This window comes from Erinaceus europaeus, chromosome 18 (assembly GCF_950295315.1).
Source record: "Erinaceus europaeus chromosome 18, mEriEur2.1, whole genome shotgun sequence".
NCBI lineage: Eukaryota > Metazoa > Chordata > Mammalia > Eulipotyphla > Erinaceidae > Erinaceus > Erinaceus europaeus.
In genome coordinates this window covers 5339622-5353143 of record NC_080179.1, presented here as the reverse complement: position 1 = coordinate 5353143, position 13522 = coordinate 5339622, and the positions used below count along the sequence as shown (strand labels likewise).

Sequence of the window (13522 nt, the reverse complement as noted above, 5' to 3'; positions counted from 1 at the left end):
GTTTTCTTTGTATATGATAGCACAATTGTGGCAAAACCATATATGCAGCTCCATATTCTGCTTATTTAACACCCAGGGTATCCATGAAAATATGCTTTTATTTGGCTAAAAGTTAGGAAAGATACAGAAGAATGTGGGGCTCTTTTGTTTGTATTTTGTATTTCACCAGAGCTCTGCTTCACTCTGGCTTGTGGTAGCTGGTGAACTGTGGACCTTTAAGACCTCAGGCATTAAAATCTGTAGCCAGATTTCTGTGCTATCTCTCTGGCCCAAGAGGAAAGTATTTAAAAACGTTACAGCTCCAATGTTAGACATCACATCAAAGTAACCTTACTTTGATCTAGTTTATATTAAAATTCCACGTGTCTGTTTTGCTTCCCTGGGTTCTATCTATAAAGAATGTGCTTATTTTTTAAAAACTGAGTCATAAAATATGAATAATTGTTGCTTTGAGGACTTGTCCATTGAGTCATAACTTAACTAGGCCAGCCTGATGAGACAGCAGTGAAAACAGTCTGTATGTTTTCTTACATATAAGAGCGTACATGGTAAGTGAGTGTTCTTCCCAAATCTTTCTAGTCTCTGGCTTGCTCTACCTCAGGATTTTTTTTTTTTTTTGCCTCCAGGGTTATTGCTGGGGCTCAGTGCCTGCACCACAATCCACTGCTCCTGGAGGCCACCCTTTCCCCCTTTTGTTGCCCTTGTTGTAGCCTTGTTGTGGTTATTATTGTTATTGTTGATGTCGTTCGTTGTTGGATAGGACAGAGAGAAGTGGAGAGAGGAAGGGAAGACAGAGAAGGGGAGAGAAAGACAAACACCTGCGGACTTGCTTCACCGCCTGTGAAGCAATTTCCCTGCAGGTGGGGAGCCGGGGACTCGAACCTGGATCCTGATGCTGGTCTTTGCACTTTGTACCATGTGCGCTTAACCCGCTGCACCACTGCCCGACCCCCTCTACCTCAGGTTTTCACAGATCTTATGAGGAACCTTTTGTTGAGTTGGTGCCGTGATGATAGCTAGTATATTTCTGAGCAATTTTCTGATCATATTTCACCCCTTTTATCGTCTTCTTAAACCTTGTTTAAAAGCACATCCTACCATTGTGCTGCTAGTGCCTGTACAATGACGCCAGCATTTTTAAGTGATCATTTACTGTTCATGTTTCTTTTGACTGAGGGTGAGACAGGATGAAATGCAGACAGACAGAGACAGAGTGGATCGCCTCACGTAGCCTTAATGAAGGCCGTGCTCATTCCTCTTGGGGTCTGGTCTATAGTCCGTGACCGCGATGGTGTATTTCACCAAAGCAAAAACTCTGGGGAAGGTGAGGGATGAAGTGGACAGAGAGGGAGACGGGGACCGTGGTGTACAATGGCGCAAAAGCACCTGAGGTGGGGGTCAGTGACCTGCAGACATTTATCAAGGGAAAAAACAAACAATAAAAAATTAATAAGCGTGGGGTAAATAACATATGGTTATGCAAAGAGACTCTCATGCCTGAGGCTCCAGAGTTCCAGGTTCAATCTCCTGTACCATTCTAAACCAGAGCTTATCAGTGCTCTGGAGAAGAAGAAGGAGGAGGAGGAGGAGGAGGAGGAGAGAAGCAGAAGAAGAAGAGGAGGAAGGGGGAGAGGAAGAGGGGGAGGGAAGGGGGAGGAAGAGGAAGGGGAGGAGGAAGACAAGCGGGAGGGAGAGGAAACAAAAGAAAAGAAAATGGAAAAATGGCTACTTTTTCATAGAAAAAGCACCAAACCCCAGCAAAAACCCTGGTGTCAAATTAATTAATTAATTAGTTAATTAAATGTTTACTTTAAAGAAAGGCTGTATGAGTGGAAGGCATTTTAATCAGAATTGAAGAAATAAAAGAGAGAAAAAGCAGGTCCACAGGAAGTACTGTAAACATCTAGACCCAGACGTACACTGAGCACTTTAACCCCATTTCAGGGCACTGGTCTCTCACTGTGGGGTGTGAGATTGAGTTCTAAGTGTCATCTCAACCAGACTGCTTAGCTTATAAAAATGATTTTTTAAAAATTTAACCTGTTTGTCAGTGGGCCATATAATGGTTTTAATGATTAGAAGGCTGTTACTTGAGGAAAACACAAGGCCCAGTGATGTGTGACAAGACAGAATCAGGCTCACAGGCAATGGAGTGAGATCTTTGGTGGGAACAGGAAAGAAATAATTTTACATTTTCAAGAAGGGGATGAGAACAAGGACTTTCGTTCGTATCCTTTGCTCCAAAACTAGTCAGAAGAAAGAGTCTCAAAGTGTTAGATGTACTTGCTGGATAAATTAGGTCAAAGGGGGAGATGGGGACAGCCAAAGTCATGCTAGAAATATCTCTGTTACCTAAGGGAGGCTCGAGTGAAAAGTTACAGAATTACTCACAGCTCTGGACGTGGCAGTTTAACCTGACAGTGTTTCGTTTGGAAGGATGGTTGACTATGATAAAATGTGTGTGTGACATATTAGGTCAGGAACAGCTAAGGTTTGGAAGTGGTTCTCATCCAGATGGTGAATGATGTCAACTGGCTCCCAAAGGGAAACATCCACAGACAAAGTATACAGAGCCCTGTGCTGTGGTGGGCGGCAGCCCGGTAAGGAAGCTTTGCCAAGCAGATGGCTGGACCTCCCCTCCGGGTCCGTGGTTTCAGCCAAGGAGGATTACATTTTGAGGGTTACAGTTGTGACGAGCTCAAGTGGGTCAGGGTACTGTTAATACACATGATTCGGACCTGCTTTTCAATTCTCTGTCTCCAATTTAAACTCCCTGAATATCGCCCTCACTGGAATGGGCACAGAGATCCATGAACAAAAATGAATTTCATAAAGTAAGGCCTGGGCCTGCAAAGCCCAGAGAGCAGCTAATGCCAAGGTAACTATCAATGTCGCAGGTGGGGGTGGGTCTTGGAGTTTAACTTCCTGTCTGAAACTTTTAAGTGTCTGCATTGTGACTACAGATGTCTTCGATTTAATTCACATTTTTCTAATTAAGGTGACTAAGAATTGTGATCACCCTGTATCTCCAGCTGTCTTTCATTAGAATATCTAATGGTTTAAACTGTTTAAAAACATATTCACGAAAGTCGGGCGGTGGCGCAGCGGGTTAAACGCATGTGGCGCAAAGTGCAAGGACCGGCTTAAGGATCCTGGTTCGAGCCCCCGTCTCCCCAACTGCAGGGGGCGTCGCTTCACAGGCTGTGAAGCAGGTCTGCAGGTGTCTTTCTCTCCCCCTCTCTGTCTTCCCCTCCTCTCTCCATTTCTCTCTGTCCTATCCAACAATGACGACGACAACAACAATAATAATAACTACAACAATAATGAAAAACAAGGGCAACAAAAGGGAAAATAAAATTGCTCACAAAAACACTGCAGTTATATCTCACTCTAATTTGAATAAAATTTTAATTCATAAATGTGCAAATCAATTTCTTGTAGTAATTATGGTATTTGACTATAATCACTTATATAAACATATATATTACATAAATACATAAAACCTTTACAAATATGTGTACAAGTACCTATCACACTTTCTTTAAGGTTTTTTAAAATATCTATTTATTTATTATTGGATAGAGACTGAGAGAAATTGAGAGGGGAGGGGAAGATAGAGAGGGAGAGAAATAGAGAGACACCTGCAGCCCTGCTTCACACTCGTAAAGCTTTTCCCTATAGGTGGGGACCAGGGGCTTGAACCTGCATCTTTGCACACTGTGATGTGTGAACTTAACTAGGTGTGCCATCGACTGGCCCAACATATTACACTTCCAGTACACAATGCTCTAAATTGTACCAAATCATATATATTCTTTCCAAATGTATAGTGTTCACCCTGGAGGAGACCTTTCTCGTCTGTCATCTGAAACAAAGTTACAATTCAATTACTTTCCTTCTCTCCTTCCTTCCTCCCTCCCTGCCTTCTTCCCTTCCTTCCCTCCCTCCTTTATGTCTCTCTGTCTCTCTTTCTTTCTCTCTTTTCTTTCTACCAGAGCACTGTTCAGGTCTGATTTATGGTGGCGGTAGATATAAAACCTCAGACCTTATAGCCTTGGGTATAAAAGGCTCTTGCATAACCATTATGCTATCTCTTCAGCATCTTTTTCTTTCTCTCTCACTTTACTGAGTACCACTCAGCTCTAACTAGTGTGGTGCTGAGGCTCAAGCCTGGGCCTTCACATGTGCGAGTCCTGAGGGCTACTGTTACCACTCCACTCAGCCCACGGTTCAATTTTGCCTTATCTTCCATTTTTCTCTTTCTTTCATAATTTTTTCTTAATTACTTAATTTTTTTGCCTCTAGTCTCTGGGGCTCACTGCCAGCACTATGAGTCCACCTCTCCTGGTAGATAGATTTTCTTTCTTTTTTTAAAATTATCTTTATTCATTTATTGGATAGAGACAGCCAGAAATTGAGAAGGAAGGGGGTGTTACAGAAAGAGAGAGACACCTGCAGCCCTGCTTCACCACTTGCAAAGCTTTCCCTCTGCTGGTGGGAACCGGGGGCTCGAACCCAGGTCCTTGTGCATTGTAACATGTGCATTCAACCAGGTGCACCACCACGACCCAGCCCTCATATTCTTTCTTTCTCTTTCTTTCTTTCTTTCTTTCTTTCTTCCTTCCTTCCTTTCTTTCTTCCTTCCTTTCTTTCCTTTCTCTTTCTATTTCTTTCCATTTTTTATTCACTAGGACAGAGAGAAATTGAGGAAGGAGAAACAGAGGGAGAAAGAAAGATAGTTGTAAAGATGCTTCGCCACTTCTGAAGCGTCCTCACTGTAGCTGGGAGCAGGTGCTCGAACCTGGGTCCTTGCACAGTTCTTTGCAGTTAGTACTAAGTGTGCGCTTAACCAGGTGCACCACCACCTGGCTCCTTCTTTCTTTCTTCCCTTTTTTTTTTTCTTTTTAATTTAGGTTATAAGGTTGTAGGATTATGGGGTATAGTTTCACAGCACACCCACGACCAAAGTTATTCCCACCTTCCTTTCTCCCAAAGATAAGCACTATTAGTTTTCAAATCATAGTTTTAGTAAAAAAATAAATGAAATCAGGACTAAATAGCTTCAGACCAGGTAGGGCTCAGGGGCCGCCATGCCTGTGCCCCAGCAGAACCCCCAACGCGACAATCGCCGCGAGGTTCCTTCCCGTGGTGGCTCCTATCCCTTCTTCCTGTCCCCATGAAAAATCAAGTTAGCCTGTGAGTGCTGAAATCATACACCTGCAAGGCCTGGTGTCACAAAAAATAGAAAAATAATGACTGTGAAAGGAAGGAGAAAAAGGCCAATTCCTGGGGAGTGCCAATAATTCGTCCTTTCTATAAACCAACACTTTGAGGGCAGAGACTACACAAGGGTTACTCTCAAAGGGGTCGTCACTTTTATTACAAGCAATACAAAGAACAGCTTCTTGGCACACTTCAGGCGTCACACACTTCTATTATTGCTAAAGCATAGCCTTAGGTTGCCACTGTTGGACCATAGTGGAAAAAAAAAAAAAAAGAAAAGATAGCTTTTAAAGAAATAATGCTAATAAATCTTTTGAGATTATTCTAGCTTTTTAAAATATTCATAATTTAAAAAGATAAAAGGTATCTTGAGTTTACAGTTTCGTGCCCAAGGCCTCAGGTTTGACCTCAGAGTGCTCTATTCTCATGTTGAGTTTCCCTCTCCTCTCCTCTCTCCCCTCCTCTCCCCTCTCCTAAAAATAAGTAATTACATGTAAAAAAAAAAAAAAAATCTGTCTTGATCTGCTCTGCTGCTCTTTATCCATGACGGGAGAAGTATTCAATATTTTTAATCATATTAAAATATTTTATTTATTCATTTTGGATAAAGACTGAGAAAAATGGAGGAGGGGAAATAAAGATAGATATATAGATATATAGATGATAGATAGATAGATAGATATAAATAAGACTACAGCATTGTTTTTCTTCTTGTAAAGCTTTCTCTCTCCACAGGTGGGGGATGGGGGCTTGAACCTGGGTCCTTGTACATGGTAATATGGGCGCCCATAGGTGCACCACCATCCAGCCCCATAATTTGTTTTTCTTTTCAGATTTTCTTATTGTTTAACTAGAAAAATGGTATTTTTCATGGCGGTAGTCACATGGGTACAATAATTTACACTTCTATGTTAGGTCTCTGCACACTACTCCCACCACCAGTGAGGTCCTTCCACGCCACTGTGCGTTGACTTCCCAAATCCCCCTCATGCCCACCCCCATGACCTTGACCATGGGGCAAAGATCACATCCAGTCCAAGTCTCACTGTGTGTTGAGTCTCTTTCCTAGTTTCTGAAGTTCTATCAGCAAGCCCTCTCTTAGGGACCTATCTAAAAAAAAAAATCCATAAAAATGCCTGTCCATCTATGTCCATCTGTGTTCATAGTAGCAGCATTTGGTATAGGCGTAACACAGAACTAAAGCAGGTGTGGAGTGACTGGCTGGTAGTAGAGAAAGTTGTGACTATACATAACAAAATGCTACTCAGCTACGAAAAATGACAAAATGATCTCTCTTAGACTTACTATTATTAGCCTCCATGGTTATTTCTGGGGCTCGGTGCCTGTACTATGAATCTACTGCTCTTGGGGCCATTTTTTTTCTTTTTTTTTGGATAGAACAGAAAAATTGAGAGGGGGGAAGATAGAGAGAGAAAGAGAGACGCTTGCAGACCTGCTTCCCTGTAGGTGTGGGGCCTTGGACTTGAACCTGGGTCTTTGTGCTTCATACTATGTGCATTTAACCTGGTGCGCTACTGCCCAGGCTCCTGATCTCTGTAGACCTGCTTTCTGCTATAGACATCATTCTCTTGAGAAGAAATAGTGCCCATTTTTCTATTGATTCTCTTTCAATTTGGAATAAATTATATTAAACCTGATCAGAATTTGTCAAAATTTGTATTATGAGTTTAAGAACTTTTAACACCATGTGCTCTGCTACTTTCTTATATTTCTGTTAACTTTAGATACTTTTGTTTTGTTTTTTAATGAGGAAGTGTTCATGCAAGCAAAACTCAAATACACACACACACACACACACACACACACATCTTCAAATTCAAGGCATAAGGCTTCAATAATAATCAGTTTGGGAGAAACAGTGTTGTGAAATGTTGAAAATAAAACTGAAAATGTTTAGGCTGAATTCACATGTGATTCACTTTGAGACATATATTTCATTATGATAGTTTATTCAGTCATGAAATCTCAGATGGTTTTCACTTTTTATCAATAAGATTACCTTGACATTCCCAAGGGTGTATAGTGCTGTCTTTCTGAGCGCATGTTGCAAATTGATTTTCACTTATAAGTCAGTATGGTTGATACATGAAGGAAAGTTATCTGTTTTTTTTTTCTTTTAAACAAATGGCAAACAAAGAATACCACAACACCTTAATCTTCGCTGTGGGCAACGAAATATGTCTATTCTACTCAAAGGAATTCCACAAAACAAAAATGACTGACATGACAAAAGCGTGCTTTTAATTAGATTCGTTGCAGAGATACATGGCTAAAGTCGTGTGCATGGCTTGTCCTTTAGGATGGTCCCAGCTGTTTAGTCTTAAAGAAAAAATAAAAATGAAGCCAACAAATGCAATTAAGGGTGACGAAGGAAACACCTTGAGAGAGGATGGAACCTACATATTCTAATCTAAGAAGCATCCAAGTTTTACAGAACATTCCAGAGAGAACAGTAATGGCAGATGAACAGTGAAAAAGGCCCTGGAACAAAGTCTTTCCTTCAGAAAAGGGAAGTCTAACAGTTATACTTTCACAAATGGTATTGACAAATCCATCTGATTTTTAAAGAACTTTATAAGAGTTTTAGCACCATCATTAAAGGAAAAAGTACTAATACGTTTTAGCCCTGCCTATCTCCAGTCTTGGAATAATAACAGAAGCATAGCACCTTTTAGTATCTAAAATATCAACAAGAATAGTAAGTCCATCCCAGCTTCTAGAGATGAGGTAGCTCACACTAAGAAACAAAGGGTCACTTTATTTTTTCACATGGTCTAATTCCAATCATCACATCTGATCAGAGTCACCTTTGCAAGTCTAGTTTTCTAGATCTTTTTCTTCACTATAGAATTCAGGGTGAAGAGATTTTTTACATTTGGAAGACTCTCAGCTTTCAGTCCTGAACATATGTTTGCGAAGTTGGTTGTATGTGTAAATTATTTTGCATTTGATGTCTTCTTAAACAAGAAAGTGCAAATGTATTCAATAGTATATTCATGCAATTTTTACCCATACTGACAGAGTCAGGAAGGCAAAGGTGTCATCTCTAAATTTGAAGAAGAAAAAAGTGTAAACTTACCACCCTTTACAAAAATTTAAGAGCTGAAGTGATTTCATTTTGTTTTACAGAAACTCCACTATTTACTCAAGACTGAGAAACAGATATTTTGGTTAAATTTCTCTTTAACGAGTCTCTATAACAGAGCAAGACATGCATGTGGGTTTTAATTGCAAGATTCAATGCTTTTATTTGTTTATTTCAATTGAAAATCTGGGAATGAGAGATCATAAAAGGTCACTATTTTGTATTTTTTGAACTGCAGCCAAGCAAAAAAAAAAAAAAAAAGCATGTGCTCTGGTATTACATACCCCGCTCTTTAAGCTACCTTCCAGGACAAAGGAAAAAAAATGATAAACATACCAAACAACTTTGTTATGACAATATCAAAAAATTTAAGATAGCCAAGATGTACTTAGTCAATCAGCTTACTTTTCCTTAAAGGGGGTCATTGTCATTGGTCATCATAAAACTAAACTGCTGTATTTAAAAATATTTTACGTCAATTAAAACTTGAGGCTTGTAAGCAAAATAAATATTCTGAAGGATAAGGAGGGCTGGTACTTCAGACCATATATACAATGCTGACGCAGTGTCAGCCGTTACTTCAAGAGTCTCAGGGTCAGCTTCAGTCGAAGTTCTTGTAAGGGTGGTGTCATCTGATGGTGGGGTGAGGCTCATCGTCCATGTATCTCCACTTGCTTTACACAAAACAGACGGGCCCGATTTCAACGCCAAATTCCTGATCTGTGCCGCCAATGTCCACGGGCGCAAGGTCTACGATGGGCAGGCGGGCCACGTTCTGTGTTCTGTATTCAAAGACGGTCTTGCCTAGGTTTCCATTTCGTTTCTGGAATTAAATGGTGCCGGGGTGAATAGTCTACACAAGTTTTCCCCAGAAATGCTAAACAGCAACTTCAACGTCAGTTTGTATGACATGAAAGCAGCGGCTTAGAGCACTAGTCAGTGTAGTGAGAGACATACCGCTAATATAAACAGCGACAAGAATGCCTGGCAAGTAGGCCTTAGTGCTCTAAATTGAACGCTTATCTGTTGCGCCCCTTGGAAGACCCTTCTAAAATGCTCACTCAGAACACAGATTACGAGTCTTTTTGCTTTTCATAAACAAAATTATGATCCATCATTACATACTTCCCTTGTTTTTTGTTGTTGCTGTTTTTTTTCCCTCCAGGGTTATTGCTGGGCTCGGTCCCTGCACCATGAATCCACCGCTCCTGGAGGCCATTTTTCCCCCTTTTGTTGCCCTTGTTGTAGCCTCGTTGTGGTTACCATTGTTGATGTTGTTTGTTGTTGGACAGGACAGAGAGAAATGGAGAGAGGAGGGGAAGACAGAGAGGAGGAGAGAAAGACAGACACCTGCAGACCTGCTTCACCGCCTGTGAAGCGACTCCCCTGCAGGTGGGGAGCCGGGGGCTCGAACCGGGATCCTTACCGGTCCTTGTGCTTTGCACCACGTGCGCTTAACCCACTGCGCTACTGCCCGACCCCCACTTCCCTTGTTTTACGAAGATATGAAAGTGAGTTAGTCCTTTGGTGGTGGGAATGATGTTTATGTACACTCCTAGCAAAATGTAGACATATAAATCAGTAGTTAATTAATATGAGAGGGGGAAATCAACTGTATGTCTCAAAGTTTCTCAAAAGACAAACTGAATCTTTTTAATATATAGGCCACGTATTTGATATGCGGACTCTCTCAAAAGCCTAGACCAAGTAGATTAGAAGCTTCCAATAGCACAGCTATATACAAGATACTGGGTACTGTACAGCAAACCATAACAAAGGGACTTTTCAAAGTTAACCCAGTTAACAAATAATGTGATAATAATATTAACTATTGATTGTCTTTTTGAACCCTAAGACAGCAGGAACCTCACATCTTCACTATAGAGCCCCTACTTCCCCCAGTCCTGGCACCCTTGGATAGGGCCCACTTTCCCTTATGCATCTCCCAATCCAAACCAAATAATATTGCATCCGCCGATCACAACCTAACCAAAGCAACGATTGCCATCTCAACATGCTTCACCTCAGACTGTATCCAGAGACTTCACGTGTGGAATGACAACCCTTCAGCTTCATTACTCAGGTGAGACCTTTCCTTTAATAGTACACTCTAATTTCATCTCAGGTAGTTCACTTTCTAACAAAGTCCCATAACCTAGATATACACCAGTTTCTGTGAGAGAGAGCTTATGTGCACACGTATCCATAAACTACTGCAAAATATATACCTGAAAGCAGGATTACACTAGAGTTTGCAGTGAGTACCTCCCTAACACTTCCTCTCCACTATTCCAAGCTTGGGATCCATGATTGCTCAACAAATTGTTTGGCTTCATATGTTAACTCTCTTTTCAATCACCAGGTTCCAGATGCCACCAGGATGCTGGCTAGGCTTCCCTGGATTGAAGACCCCACCAATGTGTCCTGGAGCTCAGCTTCCCCAGAGACCCACCCTACTAGGGAAAGAGAGAGGCAGACTGGGAGTATGGACCGACCAGTCAACGCCCATGTTCAGCGGGGAAGCAATTACAGAAGCCAGACCTTCTACCTTCTGCAACCCTCAACGACCCTGGGTCCATGCTCCCAGAGGGATAGAGAATGGGAAAGCTACCATGGGAGGGGGTGGGTTATGGGGATTGGGTGGTGGGAATTGTGTGGAGTTGTACCCCTCCTACCTTATGCTTTTGTTCACTAATCCTTTCTTAAATAAAAAATTAAAAAAAAAAAAGAAGTTGAAAAACAAGATCAGAAGAGAAAGCACAAGTAGAACCTGAACTGGAATTGGTGTATTGCACCAAAGTAAAAGACTCTGCGGTGGTTGGAGGCGTGGGGGACAATACAGGTCCAAAAAGGATGATAAGGACCTAGCAAGGGTTGTATTGTTATATGGAAAACTGGGAAATGTTATACATGTACAAACTATTGTACTGTCGAATGTAAAACATTAATTCCCCAATAAAAATTTTAAAAAAAGAAAAAGAAAAAAAAAAAGTGAGTTAGTGAAATACATTACATATATATATATATATATATATATATATATATATATATATATTGCATTGCATTTTAGATTGATCTTACCTTTTAGAATAAAAGATTTTTAGGCATTAGCGGAACTGATATTAAATTAAGGAAAGTTCAGAAGAACCAAAATAAGTTTTCAGAATAGGTCAATCAAATCCCAAAGATCCTATCCTATATATTTTAATTAAAGCCTTTACTGTGTTTTCCATACTGACATTTGTTCCAGTTTACACTACGGAACAAGAAACTGTTGGTGTGCTTATGTACAGAGTGAGACTGTTCCTACTTCCTGACTCAGAGCAGCATTTTTAACAGAAAGGAAGAATGTTCTTGAAGCAGATCAAATACTCACCGAGCACGTGTCCTGCAGAACTACGTATCTGAACCTAGCGTTTCCTTCTGCTTTGATTTCTAAGTCATTTGACCCTTTTAGGACCACAGCTTTCTTGAGGCTCTTAGTCTGATCATCCATGTACCCTACACTGTTTTTACAGATGTAAGTGATGTTTTGGGAAGCTTCTTTGGATAAAAGGCGCAAGAAGGTCATTTGAGTAATGGCTGCATTCGGTGACTGGTGGTCTCCATAAACAAACTGGAAAAGAAAAAGTCTTTGTGAGATGCGACACTGAAAGGTTTCATAATGTCACACATGTGGTGAGTGTGTGTTGAGTACTACTTCTTTGCTTTCAAATAAGTATAGATAAATTATGTATATACACCTATATGTCTTCAGATTTTTTAGATGCTTTTTAAAATTTTAATTATTTATTTGTTACTGGATAGAATCAGAGAGAAACTGAGGGCGGGAGATAGAGAAGGAAAGAAACAGAGAGTCACTTGTAGCCTTGTTTCACCACTCAGAAAACTTTCCCCTGCAGGTGGGGGCCAGGGGCTTGAACCTGGGTTCTTGTAATATGTGTGCTTAACCAAGTACACCACTGCCTGGCCTCGTGTCTTATGATTTCTATGAAGATCTGCAAGAACTTCTACCTTTAGTAGCACAAACAAGTGTTAATGGAGCCAATAATTACAATCCATCATAGAAAATTTAAGCATTTTTAAATATAGTTTGTTTGAAAAAAAACTCTTGAATATGACTTTTTAGAAATCATATACTTGAGCACTGCCTAAGATGATCAGTCATACATCAAGACGCCTAATCTTCGTTACTAGTTCTACTACTGTTTAACTAGTGACATAGCCTCTTAATATCCTGTGATAGAAATAGGAAGACATTAGTGGAAAAAAAAATCGTATTAGTTAACAAAAATAATGGGCTCTTTCCTATACATCTTCTATTCTGAGTTTTATCATCAATGCTCCTGTTTAAGTTTCCACATATTAATAACTAAATCATGTTTCAGTTGTGCCCATTTAAATCTTAAAATCTCCTGTTCATTAAGTGACGACGTATTCTAGCATATTTTACATATATGCACCACCCCTTTTTCTTTTTTTTTAACGGGGTCAAACTGAGGCTCCCAAAGGTGAAGTGATTCCTGAAGTTATTACGAGTTTCGCACTCCTCCTGACGCCAAGTCTGATCCCTGTCTCCTCAGACTCACTTTATAGTCCGTTCCACATACATTAGAACATATTAAATAAACCGTGTGTAGCGGGGAGGGACAGGGATTCTCTGGCAGACAGGAGCCAGATCTGCAGCGGCAATCAAAAATACTTATGGGGGGGCACACCTGGTTAAGCGCACACATTACAGGGCACAAGGATCCAGGTTCAAGCCCCTGGTCCCCACCTGCAGGGAGAAAGCTTCACAAGTGGTGACGTGGGGCTGGCTGCAGGTGTCTCTCTGTCTTTCTTCCTCCCTAGAGTCCCCTCCCTTCTCAATTTCTGTCTCTATTCAGTAATAAATAAATCAATAAGTGTTTTTTAAAAATACCCATGCAGGTGACAAATTGCAGTGCTCTCTGCCTGAAAGTTACACGACGTTTTAAACCAATCTTACAACAAAATTTAAAACTACTATTACAGCGATTATCTAATATTAGAACTTATTATTGCTCGATATTATCTTGAATACTTCATGTTAGTACAGAGATTATCAGATGGAGACTGTTACCCTCCTTTTTTTTTTTTTGACACCCTGGTGATTCTGACAGAAAGTCCTGAGGAAACGTCAGAAGCAGAGGTGACATTAAGGTCTCAGTCACA

At 40.6% G+C, this 13522-nt stretch overlaps 1 protein-coding gene across 1 annotated transcript in view; it reads right to left on the bottom strand.

Moving 5' to 3' along the window:
- Nucleotides 1–7463: 7463 nt before the first annotated feature.
- COL5A2 (collagen type V alpha 2 chain) overlaps nucleotides 7464–13522 on the bottom strand; it is a 159643-nt gene continuing 153584 nt past the window's right edge. The window contains exons 53-54 of the mRNA XM_060177594.1: nucleotides 11706–11945; nucleotides 7464–9152 (exon numbers count right to left, since the gene is read on the bottom strand). Of these exons, the coding sequence (XP_060033577.1) occupies nucleotides 9006–9152; nucleotides 11706–11945 (387 nt within the window). The 3' untranslated portion in view covers nucleotides 7464–9005. The remainder of the gene's footprint in view (nucleotides 9153–11705; nucleotides 11946–13522) is intronic.